This window comes from Planococcus citri, chromosome 1 (genome assembly GCF_950023065.1).
Source record: "Planococcus citri chromosome 1, ihPlaCitr1.1, whole genome shotgun sequence".
Lineage (NCBI taxonomy): Eukaryota > Metazoa > Arthropoda > Insecta > Hemiptera > Pseudococcidae > Planococcus > Planococcus citri.
This window is the reverse complement of record NC_088677.1, coordinates 8514448-8530620: the sequence shown is the minus strand read 5'-3', so window position 1 is coordinate 8530620 and position 16173 is coordinate 8514448. Positions and strand designations below refer to the sequence as shown.

The 16173-nt window shown below is 35.8% G+C and overlaps 1 protein-coding gene and 1 long non-coding RNA gene across 2 annotated transcripts in view; one reads left to right on the top strand and one right to left on the bottom strand.

The window, feature by feature from the left end:
* Positions 1 to 14272, top strand: part of LOC135846898 (uncharacterized) — a 170540-nt gene extending 156268 nt beyond the window's left edge. The window contains exons 4-5 of the long non-coding RNA XR_010559032.1: positions 13651 to 13708; positions 14090 to 14272. This is a non-coding gene — a long non-coding RNA (uncharacterized LOC135846898). The remainder of the gene's footprint in view (positions 1 to 13650; positions 13709 to 14089) is intronic.
* Positions 1 to 16173, bottom strand: part of LOC135846792 (uncharacterized) — a 186732-nt gene that overhangs the window by 158947 nt on the left and 11612 nt on the right. The window contains exon 2 of the mRNA XM_065366077.1: positions 1191 to 1580. Within this exon, the coding sequence (XP_065222149.1) occupies positions 1191 to 1505 (315 nt within the window). The 5' untranslated portion in view covers positions 1506 to 1580. The remainder of the gene's footprint in view (positions 1 to 1190; positions 1581 to 16173) is intronic.

The window sequence follows — 16173 nt, the reverse complement described above, 5'->3', positions numbered from 1 at the left end:
TTCAACTTTTTCAAAATTGAAAACCAGAACATATTAGTTCATAATGTTTTGTTTTTTTTTGTTATTTGGTTCTTGGCATGATTTTTTTTTCTATAACCGTAATTTTTATCATGTTGGTAAAAAATTACAAATTTTTTCTGGAGAACAAAATTTTTGAAAAAATTGAGAAAGTTTTCGAGAATTCCTGTTAAGTACCTATTTTTTGAGAAAATTTTAATATTTTTAATGTAAACTTAATTCTTGAAATTTTTTGATTTTCTTTATTGGTGGTGGGGAGGAAATGGAGAGAAGATACTGACGAGTCTAAGTAGGTACCTGAAAATAAAGTGACTACAATTATTGAAAATATTATAATCATGATAAGCTGTGTTCGAGAATTTCAAAAATATTCTAATTGTAAAATTATTCATTTTTGACCCAAAATCGAGCATTAGGTATGTATTTGATCTATGCCTCTCTTCTCCTTTCTTCATTTATAAACGCATTCGTACCTACCTAAATTACGCAATGAGCGATTCATAATTATTGACTATTAATTATCCAACTCGATCTCGAATAACTAATATGCAAAACGACCGACGCGACGGTAAAAATCTTGGAAATAAACACCCATAAATTAATACCATAGGCTGGCTACTTACATATATGCGATTATTTTATCACCATTCATGGAATAAATAATGCTGGTATTTGCCAACTCGTCTAATAATTTTCATAAGAATTGAATAGGAAATTTGAAAAAAGAAGAAGAACAGAATTGACAACACGAAAAATGATTACGGATAATTAGCGAAACGTGTCATAAAACCCTCCCACACGTTGACTTTTTTCTATGCATAAGAGTCGTCCTTTTTTGCATTCGTAGTATGGAATTTGAAAAGAGAACGTTTTAATGATATTGTCGTATGCTGTTGATGTATCCGACAATGGCGTTAATTTTCTTAATTGCCATTTATACCGTGAAATTATTACGCTGCTCGAGTGAAATTGAAATTAACTATACTCGTACTTATGTACATACATCGTGTGTATGTGTGTGCAGTGTGTTTTGATAGGTGGATGCTGCTTATGGTTTTTTTTTCTGTTGATCGGCGTTTCGTCATTTTTAAATCGGTTTTTAATTTAAATTAAATGATTGTCGGTTAATTACGACGACGACGACGTATGTTACATCTTCACTTATGACTTACCTTCGGTTTAGTATCCTGTTTTATTTTTATATCACTCGGTCCAGTTTCTTTTCTCGGGTTGGTCGCGGTTTTAAGATTGGGTAGAATTTTATTGCGTTTAATTGCGAAAAAACTGGCGAATTTTCGCCTTTTTGATGTACTAGATGTTGTTGCCTTGTCATTGTGATCGCTGCTCGATGTTTTCTTAATTGACGTGATCGTAAATTTTGGTTTATTCGAGCTGGTTGATGATGTTGGCGGTGTTGATTTAGTACAATCTGGATTGTGGTCAGTTGAGCGATCGATAATGAAGGTTTTTTCTCGTGTTATGTTCATCTTGTTGATGGATTTTCAAGTCTTGGGAGTGAGAGGTTCACCAGTGTGGAGTTTTCGTCGGATGTGGAGTGATTCCTGGAACAGAAAATGAGTGAATGAAAATGTCTGATTGTAAACAGAAGTCGACGAAAAAAAAAAAAATGATTGTAACAAAAAAAATAATAATGGGTGTGACTTCTTTTAAGAGGAAAGTATCCCAAACCGGGCAAAAGGGAATCGCAAGAGAACTCTAAAATACACAACCAGAGAAAATGTCAATCGCTGAAATTCATTTTTCGATTTTTGGCGAAGTTTTGAAAGTCGAAAAGCCCATATCATTTTTCTGATGAAAAAATCAAAATTTGATCAAATGGACATTACTTACAAGCTGAAATTTGGTTTGCACCGGCCCTATTTTTGGCATTCCGAATCGATTAGCAATGATTTTGAACTTTTGTGGAGCCTCCAGAAAATTTTTCAGATTCTCCAGTTTTTGAAAAAAATGGCATACCTATGTACTTATAAATAAGCGAAAATGAAATTCAGCGGGTCGAAAATAAGGTAAAAAGCAAATATCAGCATTTTTTGTCCACGTGTTCGCGAACCAAATCAAACTTTAGCCTTTTATGTCGATTTGATTAAATTTTGATTTTTTTTCTCAAAAAAATAAGCCTTCAAATTTTCAAAATTTCATCAAAAATCAAAAAATAATTTTGAAAACTTTGTGGATGGTGTGTTTTGTGGTAATCTTCCTTTTTGAAAAAGTTTGAACTTTGAAAAATGACGCCATTTTGGATCAAAAATGGAGGGGGTTAATTTTTGGAAAATTTTGGAACCACTATTTTGAACCCACCCCTTTGAACCCCGCTAAAAAGCTTTTGTGCTTAGAAGGAAAAATCCTGGATGAATGGAATGATGCTGAAGTGGTTTTGACTTATAAAAAAAGAGACAATGCTGATATACAAAACTATCGTCCAATAAGCCTATTTTTGTGACCCACTCTGACAAAACCAACCATTTTGACAAAATTTCAAAAAATGTTTTTTTTCTCAAAAATCTGATCTTTGAACCCTTGAAACTCATTTTAAACATCATTATTTCAGAAACTTTTTTTTTGTTGGAATGGTCAGTTTTGTCAGGGTGGGTCACATATCACATACATATGTACAAACCAGAGCTGAAAAGGGTGTTTGCTACCTGCTAACCAGTATCTGGTTAAAATACTGGCTAAACCCACTAGTGGCTGGTATTGAGTTGATTCTGGTATAGATAGTAGCATATAGTGAGCACAACCCAATTGTTTTCGCACTTAGTCTGCGCACCCACCCCAAAACTTGATAATGTGTAAGTGGGAGGAGTTACGCTTCAACACCAGTCATTCGTATGTGTGATTGATGTTTGACAGTGATTGATGACAATGATGACGTCATGCCAGTACACTGGCTATGCATTCAACGTGCTACTAGTTATAATGTGTCCCGGTGTGAAATTTTTTCAACTTGCTACAAGGTACTACCGAGTAGCGAGAATTTACAGTGAGGGTACAGTAGCTACCCTCTGTCAGCAAGTACTGTTTTCAGCTCTGGTACAAACTATTCACAAGGATAATTGCCGCAAGGCTGACGGAAAAGCTTGACAAAGCCCAACCAGATGAACAAGCAGGATTCTGTATGGGAAGAAGCACAATATTGACCATATTCATGTTATGCCCCAGATCATTGAAAAAACCAACAAATTTAGAATGCCTGAATGCCCCTATGTTTAGCATACATTTATTTTGAAAACGCATTCAACTCTTTGAAAATAGTGTCTATGATGACAGCTCTTGAAAAGATTGTGATTGATGCTGCTCACCTACGTGTGATTGAGTTTATTTATAGAAATGCCACGGCTTCTATTACAATCAATGGAGAAACAGCAAAAATAAGGCTCAAAAAAGGAATATGACAGGGAAATGCAGTTTCACCTAAATTGTTCACAGCCACACTCTATAACAGCATCACGCATCAGAGATATATTATGTGGAGAGGGAGGACTGGAGATCTCTGGAGAAAGATTGACCCATTTGCTATGTGACTATCTAAAACCAACCATCACATGCATAGCACAAGCGATGCCAAAGTCGATGGATAAGACAAGATCACTAATCGGTCACTTGTCGACATGACATTTGTTGACACCAGTGTTGATAAATGACGAGTGAGAAGTTGATATCAAAATCAACTATCATCTCCCTTCATTTTTTGTCTCGACAAGGTCTTGACATTGGTGTCATTTTTTGAGTCTAAAAGAAGCAAACTTTGATTGAAAATGTGCGAAATGTGCCCAAAACTTTTTTTTGATTCAAGTAAAATTATTCTCAAAAATATTTCACCCTAAAAAATGTTGCTGAAAGAAAAAAAATTGCCCTGGGTAGGGATTGAACCTAGGTTGCCGCTCACTTCTATCACGTTCTCTAACCACCAGACCATTGCTGCTGATGAATGGAGAGGCCCTTAATTATAGATCTTGTAATTGACATCAAACTTCCTCATCAATATTAACCAGATGGTTGATGTCGATTACAAGATCTACAGAAGTATCTACTCGATGATGACATTTTGTAGATACTTTTGTAGACCCTATAATCGATATTGATATTGAAATTCAGGTCGTCTTGCCGATGCCAAAGTTGATGACAATTATTAGATCGACAAAAGTAACTATACAAGATCAAAATTTTGTAGATGCTTTTGTTGATCTTATAGTCAACATCAGCTTCAGATTGACAAGATGACCTGAATCTTGACATCAATCATGGGTCTACAATGGTATCTACAATATGTACATATATCAAAATCTTGCACATGATTGTAGATACAAAATAATGTAGACAGCAATGACAACCATCAACATTTTCACCATAGTTTTTAAAAATAGTGTCAATTTTTAATCAATCATCTTAAACGTAGTTAGATTAACCCTTTTGTGGATAATGTTCTGACTTTTTTCATCAACATCAATCATGTAAAATCATGTCAATACTTTTGTTGAGGCCACTGACAATCTCGTCAGTGCTACACGGGCGATGGCAAAAAATTGAAAACAAAATTTTGTAAATGTTTGTCCTCTAAACCATTTAGGGGTCAAAAATAGACAAATAAAACATTTTTCAATTTTTGCCACCAATGATCGGTTTTATCACGGATGGTCACATATGCTGACATTGCTGACAATGTAGTGCTGATAGCACAGGATATGGGTGAACTTCAGGGAATGCTGGACAAGGTGCAGGGTGCATGTCTAGAAGTAGAACTGAAAATTAATAAAGGGAAGACTAAAACTATATGTCCAATGGGTTTGTAGCTGACAAAAAATGCACCCAGATAGAGGGTGATGAAATTGAGATGGTTGACGGATTTGTGTACTTGGGCCAAGACATGACAATGAATAATAATTTCAATTTTCAGCAGAGAAATATACAGGAGAATAAAGGCAACATGGGCCACATACTTAAGGCTATGAGGAATAATTAGAGAGAAGTCAGTACTAATGTGTCTGAGATCTGAGACAATCAATGCATTATCCCAGTGGCCTCATATGCTAGTGAGACATGGGCATTGACGAAGAAGCTAGAAGATAGAGTTGTCAAGATGCAGAGGCGAATGGAGGGGTCAATGCTGGGGATAACGCTGTGAGACAATGGGCATCAGTGGAGAAAATCTGGGAGACCACTGGGATGACAGACATTATGGAGATGGCCAAGTGGAGCAAGTGACACTGGTCTGGCCATGTTGTCAGAAGTGGGGATCAGCAATGGGTGGTAAAGACTACTCGGTGGAGACTACATAGAAAATGGGCAACAGGGATACCAAAATGGAGATGGGAAGATGAGATACAGACATGTGATGGAGAATGGTGGAGTACAGCCCAGGACTGCAGCTTGTGGAAGGAAGTTGGGGAGGCCTTCATCCAGCAGTGGAATGAGAAAAAAGGCTGAAAAGAAAGAAAGCTCAAAAATCCAATTTTCCAATTTTTTTTAATTTTGATATTTTGGAAACCCCGGGAAAACTAGAAACCTGCGATTTTCGCCAAATTTAACATTTTTAGGTAGATATTCAATTTATCTAGATGAAAAAGTTTAATTATGCTTCTTTTAAATTCGTATAATTTTGAACCCTTTTTTTATAGCCCTCCTTTCTTAGGCACCCCCCCCCCAATGCGTTTATGCATATTTTTTCGAACAAATTGAAAAAATTAGATTATTTGAAACATACTCACAAGTGCTCCATGATTTTTCATTTGATTTTTCCTGTAACTTTCATAATTGAGATTTTTTGGGTCAAATTCTAAGATTTTACTTTGTTGGAATCGTGAAAACGCAATCCAGAACACCTCAAAATGATTTGAAACCGTTTCCAATCGATTTGGCAGGTCGAAAATAGAGTATATGCCAAATTTCAGCATTCTAGGTCAATTTTGTAAAATTTTTATTTTTTCCTTCATTTTTAACCTTAAATTTGATTTCCAAAAATTCACCAAAAATCGAATTTTGCCTGGTGATGAATTTTTGCGTGTTCTTTCGATCTAAAAATGTTCCTTAGAATGTCCCCTCCAAGAAAGAAGTCGTCCCGGATGTTTGGGTGGGAGGGGGAAGGGGGTGAAATTTCTTCATATTTGCCATACTTATTCCGGATTAATAGTTTTAACATTAGGTAAGAAAAAAAATTGAAAAATCTTCAAACTACATATTTGATTAAATTACAACCTTATACGTTTATAATATTCAGACATTAAACAGTGATAGAAAAAGAGAAGAAAACACGCCAAAGATCGAAGACTTCATCCATCGAGTTGATTATTACAAAATATGGCCTTCTTTTCACCGTGAAAACAGGCGCCAGCGTCATAAAGTTCACGCGGCGAATCATTAGTCTGAAATTTAGAGACAATTTCAATATATTAATGGTTTTTTTTCCTAATCGTAAATTACCTTAGAGAGACATTCGGTCGGTATAAGTGTAATCTGGCGGCGGCGTATACGACGAGCTAATCGTAAGCACGTTACATTACGTACCTATATCGTTTCCAATATATAAATGTTATTTTCCATCTCTCACACTCATACACAGACATACACTTATACCTTAAATGGATATAAAATCGTATTTCTAATCTCAGAGTAGAAAGAAAAAAAAACATCAAGAAAATCTTAAAAACCATGGGCAATTTTACAAGTTAATTGAAAAAAATTAACGCTCCATCAGGGTACTTTTTCGACACGGTGATTTGGGTCACTGCAGATAGAACAGAACTAGAACGTACCTATAGTATAGATAAGGAGAGTGTAGGCCTATTCTCAGACAGCTGAGGCCCAAGTATTGTACATACATACAAGAATGCAATATCGAAATCGAACTTTTTCACGCTTGACACTTTTACCAAAGGCACGTGTCACGTGAACACGTGTTTATCTTGTACGTACGAGCAGTCGAGCATCGTATATGGAAATGTTTACATTGAGAAATGCTCTCGCTAATTTTTTAACGTTAATAAACGGAATTTTTTATTGTTTTTATGGCGTGGCGTGTCGTGGCATTGGCTTTGGCATGTAATTTTTATCATTATACAAAGTGTGAAAGGCTGACGATGATTAGAAAGTTTTTCATCGACACGTCGTCGTGTGTACTTATATCTATCAACATATTACATCGTACATGGTGGCATAGAACAGAACTCGCGCAATTGTATGATGATTGAATGTCGACTTTGAATGGTTATGTGTAAAAAGTTTGAGAAGTGGATATGCTAATGACGCGTGGGTGCAAAATTCTGGCAACGAGATGTTATGGTTTTATAGAAAAGAAAATATTATGCGTAGAAAGTTGTTGGTGGTATGTACTTGTATCAGATGAGGAAGAAAATACATACTTACGCGAAAAGTAATGCGAGATGTAGGAATTTTACTCGCCAATTCATCGGATGTTTCTAATGGGTCGGCGAATATTTTTACAATTTAATTACCCTCCCTCCACCCCTCCCACCAAAATCAAATTCTGTATTTAGACTTGGTTCGACATTGAATCGAACGAATTTGCACCCCTCCAAATTGGCCTATGAGGCTGAAATTTGGAGTGTATATCTGGAGAGTACCCTAGATGTGATCCTCGAGGCTTTCGACTTTTCAACCCCTTCTCACCTCTCTCCAGCACCAAAAAAACGGAGTACTGCCAGCTGCCACTGGTGCCATTAAAAAAAATAATAATAAATAAAAAATACGTATTTCTCCGAGAAAAAAATGCGTTAAAAAAATTTCAAAAAATTCTCGCGGACGACCCTTGGTATCTTGTAATTCTTCGAGTATGAAAAAAATCTTGTTTGAAACTGTCAATGAAGATGGAAATTTTCAACAGAAATGCGAATTTAACTATTTTTTTGGGTTAGAAACGATCTAGAGATCTGAAAATTTTCTTGGGGGGATTTGGACTACAAGAACCAACTTCCACAGGCATAGTTTCAGATTCAAAACCCCAGCAGGCAGCTAAATTGCCATTTGCAATCCTGAGAATTTTGACGAAAAAACATTACAACTTTTCGTCAACTCGCAATAAATTGACTAACTCTGAAAATTTTGTCAAATGTAGTGGTTTTTAGACAATCTTGGCAATGTGATAATTTTGAGAAAAATTAGCCCCTTTGAAAATTTTACCAAAAATCAGCTCTTTTGGACAATTTTGACAAAAACTTAAATTCTTGTTTTTGGGCATTTGGTTGAAAAAAAACCAGAAGAACCTTAAAAGCAAGGAAAGAAATTATTATATAGACTTGTGGGGGGGGGGGGGCCGGGGAGAGAATTGAAGTTTGATAAAACAAAGAAGCTTTTTAAGCAATTGTGTGAAAAAACAGGATTTTAGTTGGGTAAACTTCGAAGCAAAAAGAGGACTTATTTTAGACAGGCAAAAAAATCCCATGTTTTGGACGTTTTTTGGCGAGAAAGCAAAAAATTTATGACAAAATTTTGGCAAAAATTACGACTATTTGATCATTTTTTCTGTAAAATACTTCTTGAGAATTTTGACGAGAAAACACTAGATGCAACTTTTTGTCACCTCGTCAAAAATTGACTCCCACTGACAATTTTGGTAAAAAAAAAACAGGAATTTTTTAACAATTTTGGCTAAAGCAGGTTTTTTGGGAAATTTCGGTAAGAACAAGACTGTTTGACAATTTTGGCAGAAATTGGCCCTTTGAAAATTTTCCTAAAAATGGACATTTCTTCACTATTTTTTAAAAAATTGACACTTTGATTTGTGACAAATTTGGCAGAAAAAAAAACAGAACCTTATAACTTATAAGCAAGTTTGGCAAAAAACAGACAGCACTTTTGGAACAGAAAGTGGACTTTTTGAACGGATAAGGCAAAAATCAATTCTTTTTGGTAGTTTGAGGAGGGTGGGGGAGGGGTATAAAAAATGATGGATGGCTTACAATTTTTGATATTTTTCAACTTTGGGGGGGATTCATACAGGGGGATCTAGAAACCTGAAATTTGGAATATTTCCTATTTTTGACCTGCCAAATCGATTGGGAACTATTTTAGACCGTTTAGAGTAGTTCTGGAGCCTCCAGCAGATCTTCGAAACTTAAAATTCCCACCACATTTCATCAAATGGAGTTGGAAAGCCGAAATTCATTCTGCAAACTAATTTCAATACGCTACGAAGTCGACTGCAGACGGATTTCAAGTCATTTTGGAGCATCCAGCGACTTTTTGAAAATTCCTGGAGTCTCCAGCAGATTTTTGAAATTTGAAATTTTTACAAAATTTCATCAAATGGGGTTAGAGTTTAGGAAACCGAAATTTGCTATGCATCGCAATTTTCACACCTACCCATTCCTAAGACGGCGCATTTGACCTTATTTATAATTCTTGCGATTAAGACAAGAATTTGAAATGAAATGGCGTAAGACTTTGGTGGTAAGTATGTAGTAGATAGTCTGAGTGACCTTCCATAAAATTTTTGTCCATTTTGGTTGGATAGATTAGAAGTATCAGGCTTCGGGGGAAAACGTGCGCCGTCTTTGGACAGGGTCCCCTATTCCAGTTCGGAACATACGTATTTTTGTGCATCGATTTCATACTTCTTTGAAAATTGAAAAAAATTAGGTAGTAGGATGAGATTCAGTTGACACCCTATTTTTGGCATTATTCCGAAGTGGATTGCAGGCAGTTTCAATCCATTTTGGATCCTCCTGCGCCTTTTTGGAAGCTTCAGTTTTTTATTAAAAATGCCACAACATCTGTACGAATTAATTCTAGCAAGTACTGTGCTGATTGAATTTCAGCTTTTCAACTCCATTTGATGAAATTTTGTAAAAATTCAAGTTTTAGAAATCTACTGGGTCATTCCATGCCAAATCGGCGGATTTTTGCACGAGGGGTCTTCGATTTTATTCAAAATCAGATCATTTGTAGGGGTCATAAACCGGACATTTTTTCAATTTTTTTTGACGGAGCTGTACTGCTTCAAAATTTTCCAAAATGGCCGAAAATGGAAAATTTCAGTTGCAAATTGCTCCGGTTATACGTGGTATAGAATTTTCAACTTTTTTTCAAATTGTAGTACTTTGAGAGGGTAATCGACGAATGATGTCAAAATCAGTGTTGCCTTTTTCAAAGACCCAAAAAAAATCGATTTAAAAACTTATAATTTGAATATAACCACGATGTCCCTCAGTAAAAATTCTGAAAAATTCTCAGTTTTAGTCCTTTTTATGTAGAATAACATATCAAAAAATTGGAGAGGCCTTTTTTTTCATTTTCGAGAAAAAAAAATACAAGTTTTACAGTGTTGTTGCAAAAGTGCCATCAGAAGCCCAAAAAATGAAAATTTTTGCATTTTTGGAATATTTTACCAATTTGTAGGCGAATATGTGAAAAAAATCCCCCTCCCCCCCCCAATTTGTCAACGAATTGACGGAAAATGCCATTTTTCGTGCTATAATTTTATTTTAAGAATGAAGTATATGAGAGTATATTTCGGCTTTCCATCACCATTTGATGAAATTTTGTGAAAATCTCAAGCTTCAGAAATCTACTGGAGGCTTCAGTAATTTTCAAAAAGTCGCTGAAGACTCCGAAACGACTTGAAATCCACCTGTAGTCGACTTCGTAGCGTATTGAAATTGGTTTTCAGAATGAATTTTGGCTTTCCAACTCCATTTGATGAAATGTTGGGGGAAATTTCAAGTTCAAAAATTTATCTGTAGGCTCTAGAACTACTCTAAACAGTCTGAAACAGTTTCCAATTGATTTGGCAGGTCAAAAATAGAGAATATCCCAAATTTCAGCTTTCTACGTCAATTTGGTAAGATTTTGATTTTTTCCCACATTTTTGGCCTAAATTTGATTTTCAAAAATTCACTAAAAATCAAAAAATGCACTTTAGCTCTTGAAATTTTGACAGGGGATAAATTTTTGCCTGCTCTTTCGATCTACCTTTGGTTTTCAAAAACCAAGTGAATATTATTAGAACTCCCTAGGGAACCTCTTAGACACTTTTTGCTAATTTTTTTTTCACTAAAGAATGGAGCTCGAAGGGACTATTTTTCACATATGTATCAAATGCTCAACAAATTTGATAACAGTGAGGTAGAGGGCACTTTTTCAGGGTCCACAACCCCACATGTTTCGAAACAACGCTGGAAATACCTTTTCAAAGCTCATGTCAAAAGTGGCCTTTAAAACACAATTCCGGTGAAAGTTTCCCAAATTTATGAATTATGACTGTCCAATCACACAATTTGAGATTTTAGAGTATTATTTTGGGAGAAAGATTGAAGTAATACATATTAGTAGGTACGTACTGTATACCTACTCCTTCCTCAACTCCATGTTATACGGCTCAATTATCCAAAAATGACTCGTTACAATGTTTTCATCAAGATATATGTACCACAGGTAGTAGGTACCTACCTATTCAGTTTATTTTACATAATACAACTTCCCTTACATAATTAAACATTATTTCGAAGCAATGATCGGATTTTTTTCACCAGCATAACGACCGATTTAAACGCTAAATCGACTGATACGGGCCAAGAGAGAAAACAGCAACGGCGCAGGTTTATAGTTTACACATCAAAAGGATACGATGACGGTGTGACGGCGCCTTCTTAAAATACAACACTCGACAGAGTGTACAATTTATCAAGACTTAATGCGCGGATAAAGTGGTCAAATGGTGGCGATTGCGCCGAACATTATCGGCGAATAGTACTTGACGCCGATAAATACCAGTATTCACCTACCGCAAACTACCTGTAGAGTGTTATATGTAGGTACTCGTATTCCTAGAATCCGGCATTCGGCATCATCACCAGTCGACCACCGTGTACGTCGTGTTTCTACTCTACTCTTCTCTCGAGACTCGAATCGTCAGCCACCCAATAAAAAATCAACGTAGAAATTGTTTCTCATTTGGACGCGAGTAGGCAATAAATAAGACGCAAGGCGGCCACCTTTTTAATGCGGCTAATTCGGTCCTGAAATGCGAAAAGCCTCCCAGATTGTCGATTGCCGAGCCAACATATTAGAAAATTTACACGACGAAGACGGTCTCCTTTTATAAATGCTGCGGCTCTTTCGTCTCAAAAGCACGTGCTCGAGTTGTCTATGTCTAATACCTACTTAACGACACCTTGCCCCACCGGCCACCGGCTGCGTAGTGCTCACGGTGTAAAAATTTATCTGGTCGGTGATGATTTTTTTTTCTTCTCTCTCGGCAACTTTGCCGCGAGTTCAAAGCTGTCGAGGAAAAAATTAGTGTATTATGTTGTCAAAATCCCAAGTAATAAAATCTTAATGCTTTACAATTTATTACTGCAAGAGTAAGGTAAGCGTCGTCGGCGCGTTGCTTATTAAATTTTTACCACGAGATAATACCTCTTAGGTGTAACCCTATCTGTGGCATACTTATGGAAACTGGAAGCGATCTTGGGCTGAATTTTGTTATTTTATGCAGAACACGATGGAATAAAAAGGGGCAACAGCACCCTTGAAAAAGGCAACTGAAGAAGTTTCATTACGAGTAGAAATACATAATTATGTAGTACATACTTCCAGCTGCACTCTCCTAATTTCTTAGAAGTCAAGTCGATTTTTGGGTTGGGTGACTTCGACTTTTTTTTTTGATTATGTATGGATTATGCTGAAAGACCTAAAAACCTACTGCACGAGTTTACTTTTACCACTGGGTACGTAGAACTTCAAAATAATCCAGCAAAGACAGAGTTTTCTCTTTGGTATGGACCAGATGACTCATTTAACTAGGTACCAGTGATATCACAGGCTCAGGCCTTGTAATTTGTGCGCTATAATTTATAGGTACCTTCTTTCGTCCGATTAGTCAACCTTATTTACTGTCTTCAACCTTATTTACTGTCTTCTTTTCACTGGATGGTTCAAAGTGGCATGGCATAATAAATACCCTAACGTGAGATCATCGTGTGCAAATCCTCTAATGCATAATTATGTGGCATACATTGTACTGTATTGTAGGTACAGGTAATTTGAACACATTTGAATCTGGGTGGAGATTTTTTCGATTACTCATCTTAGCGAAATGTTCGCAATCCTGCGAAGAATAAAGAGTGCTAAATTGGACGTATACTTATCTAATTTTAGAGCAAAAAAATAAGTTTTTATTCTGGAACTCCGCCCCCCTTTCCACCATCCAAGGAAGTCGAAAATGTATACAAATACATCTCCACTATTGCAGTGTAAAATTTTGAACCTTAACATTTATTTTTTCAAAATTTTGATTTTATTTGCAAAAAAAATCAATTTTTTTTTTCATTTTGAAAGCAGAGGCATGCTGAAGGGGAGAAGAGGTGGGGGAGGTGTCTCACCTCCTCAGAGAGAAAAATTTTGGCGAATAGTTGAGAATTATTGGGAAAAATAGCATGGAATTGGAAAAAATTGAGAAAGGGAAAGTTGAGAGGAAATCCCTTTCCTCTTTCCGACCAAAATTAGAAATTGGAAAAATTGACTTCTCATATCAATAATTTTGTTTTATGTATTTGAAATTTTGAAAAAATGTAGATTTTCTTTTTTGAATAACTGTGTTTTTAATGAGATATTTTGGATTCTATTTAATCGTTTGTTCATTTTGGTTTTTTGTTTCAGGTAAAGCACAAATTTTGCAAAATATTGAAACTGAGAACGCACGATGAATGAGTAGAAGGTAAGACAATCGTTTATTATTCATGCAACGAATCTGTGATGAATTTGTGAATCGCCATTTGTATACTTTCTAGATGAGATCGGAGGTATATTTCCCATAAACAAACTCAAAAAAAAGTGAGTTTTTCCCCTCGTTTCGTTCGGATCAGGACCGTCGAGAGGGGGGGGGGGCAAAAGCTTTTGCCCTCGCTCCGCTCGGGCTTGTTTCCTTTTCCGTTTCAAGATTTGGATGGAATTTTTAATTTTTTTTTTCTCGTATCCGGTCGACATGCCTAAATTAACATGAAAAACTCAATCTAAATCTAAATCTATGTACCCTTCCCCTGCCAGTACTCCAGGAATCTAACTGCTTCATCGTCAAGTGTCCCATTTAATTTTCCAGGATCGATTTTTCCTGATAATTCACACTCAAATAAGTGTCTGTCAGTCTGAACATCGCCGCATTCACACAGATCATCATCAGCCAACTGCCATCTATGAAGGTTGTACTTAGACCTTGTGACTCCGCACCTCAATCTGTTCAGTGTTTTCCACAGTCCATATTTGAAGAGTCCAGGGAAAGAACCAGGTAAGTCACTTTTTTTCAAAAATGAGTTTAGGGTTGAATTAAATTCACACTGAGGGGTAGAAAAATGTAGTCCATTTACATTTTGAAAAAAATCGATTTTTCGTGGTTAAAATGGCCTTTAAAAAAAAGAGGAGAAGAGAAAAATGAGCCGAGACAAAATGTGAGGCGACAGGAAGAAAATTTCAACATCGTCAACTATTTAGAATACAAAAATTTTTCATTATGTCATCATAATAATCGATTTTCATCGAATTCAAGTTGTTGTGAAACACTGATTTTTCGATTTTTTGCTTGATTTTTTCACGAAAACAGTGACTTTTCAAGTCGTGACTGGCTCATCTCTTCATTGCAACTTCACGTCTGACTGCTGGTGGGGCAATTCCATTCAACTCATATAGGTTATTCAATGGTGTTGGGTGTAGGCACCCTGTCACCAATCTACATGCTTCATTTAAGGGTATATCAACTTTGCTTGCATGTGCTGAACGACTCCAAACAGGGCAGGCATACTCTCCCACTGAGTAGCACAGTGCTAGTGCAGATGCTCTCATAACTTGGGGCTTAGCTCCCCAACTGCTGCCTGCTAGTTTGCGAATTATATTTGAAGGGCGGTTTTCCAAAAAGCGATAAGTCAAAAATTATGATTTCGAGATAAATGATGTTTTTAGTGCCCATTTCAAGGCGCGATGCACTTGGAGTATGCCACCTATCCTGCACGTTGTATTGGATCTATCTCAACACGTACGTGTTGGTTTTGTGGTGTAACTCAAGTTTGCAGCGCTTCTGCGGTAGAAAAAGTAAACTGACTTATCGCCTTTTGGAAAAACGATTTTTCATGTTTTCATTTATATGATAGAACCAGTGTTGCAAATTGATGTAAGTCAATTCTAATTCACAATACAAAAGTATATGACCAAAAAAATTGATTACAAAAAATTTTACATGTATTTTAAACAAAAATTAAGTACCTATTACAACACTATAAATTGAAAAAAAAGATTTTTGATTAAAAAAAAAATCTTACCACTATTTCGACAATAAATTTACAAAAAAAAAATTTTTGATTGAAAAAAAAAATTTTTACCTGCATTTTGGCGATAAAATTGGCAAAAATCAAGTATTTATCTACAGCACTATCATTTTAAAAAAATGTATCTGCATTTTGGCAATAAAATAAAAATGAAAATATAGTACATATTACAGTAGGTACTATCTATTTAAAAAACCATATTCGCAGCTCTATTTTGGCTATAAAAGTAACGAAAACGAAGTGATCATGACTTATCTCGTTTTGGAAAAACGATTGCAATCCGCAACTTACAGAAAAGCTGGATTGTGCGTAGGTAAATAGGTATTTTGGGTAGGTTAGGCATTAAATAGGTGAGATACGACCTATAGAACACAATGGCGTGAAAAACTCAATTTTCAAAAAACTTGACTTATCCACTTTTGGAAAACCGCCCTTCATTTGTTCTGGCTGCAACTTTCATTTTAGTTACCATGGATAATATCATATAGGAACAACAGTGCTATTATTTCTCTCCTTTTTTCTAATGAGTTGATTTCAAATCCTTCTAACAGTTCCTTTTGAGTTAGGTCATGAGGATAATATTCGAAGGTCTTCAAATATAGGTATTTTAGAAACCTGGTTTGAATTTTTTCAAGTTCTTTTATGAATTTTTTGGTATGAGGAAACTAGACTAGTATTCCAAACTCAAGGATTGATCTTATGTATAAGAAATATAAAATCTTAAACGTGTTTATCCTCCTGAAATGAGCAGAATTTCTGACCACAAAATACGCCATTCGTCTTGCCTTGACTAACACAGTATTGACATGACACTTGAAGGTAAGCCCCACATCTAGAATCACACCCAGGTCCCTAACAGTTGTTAAGC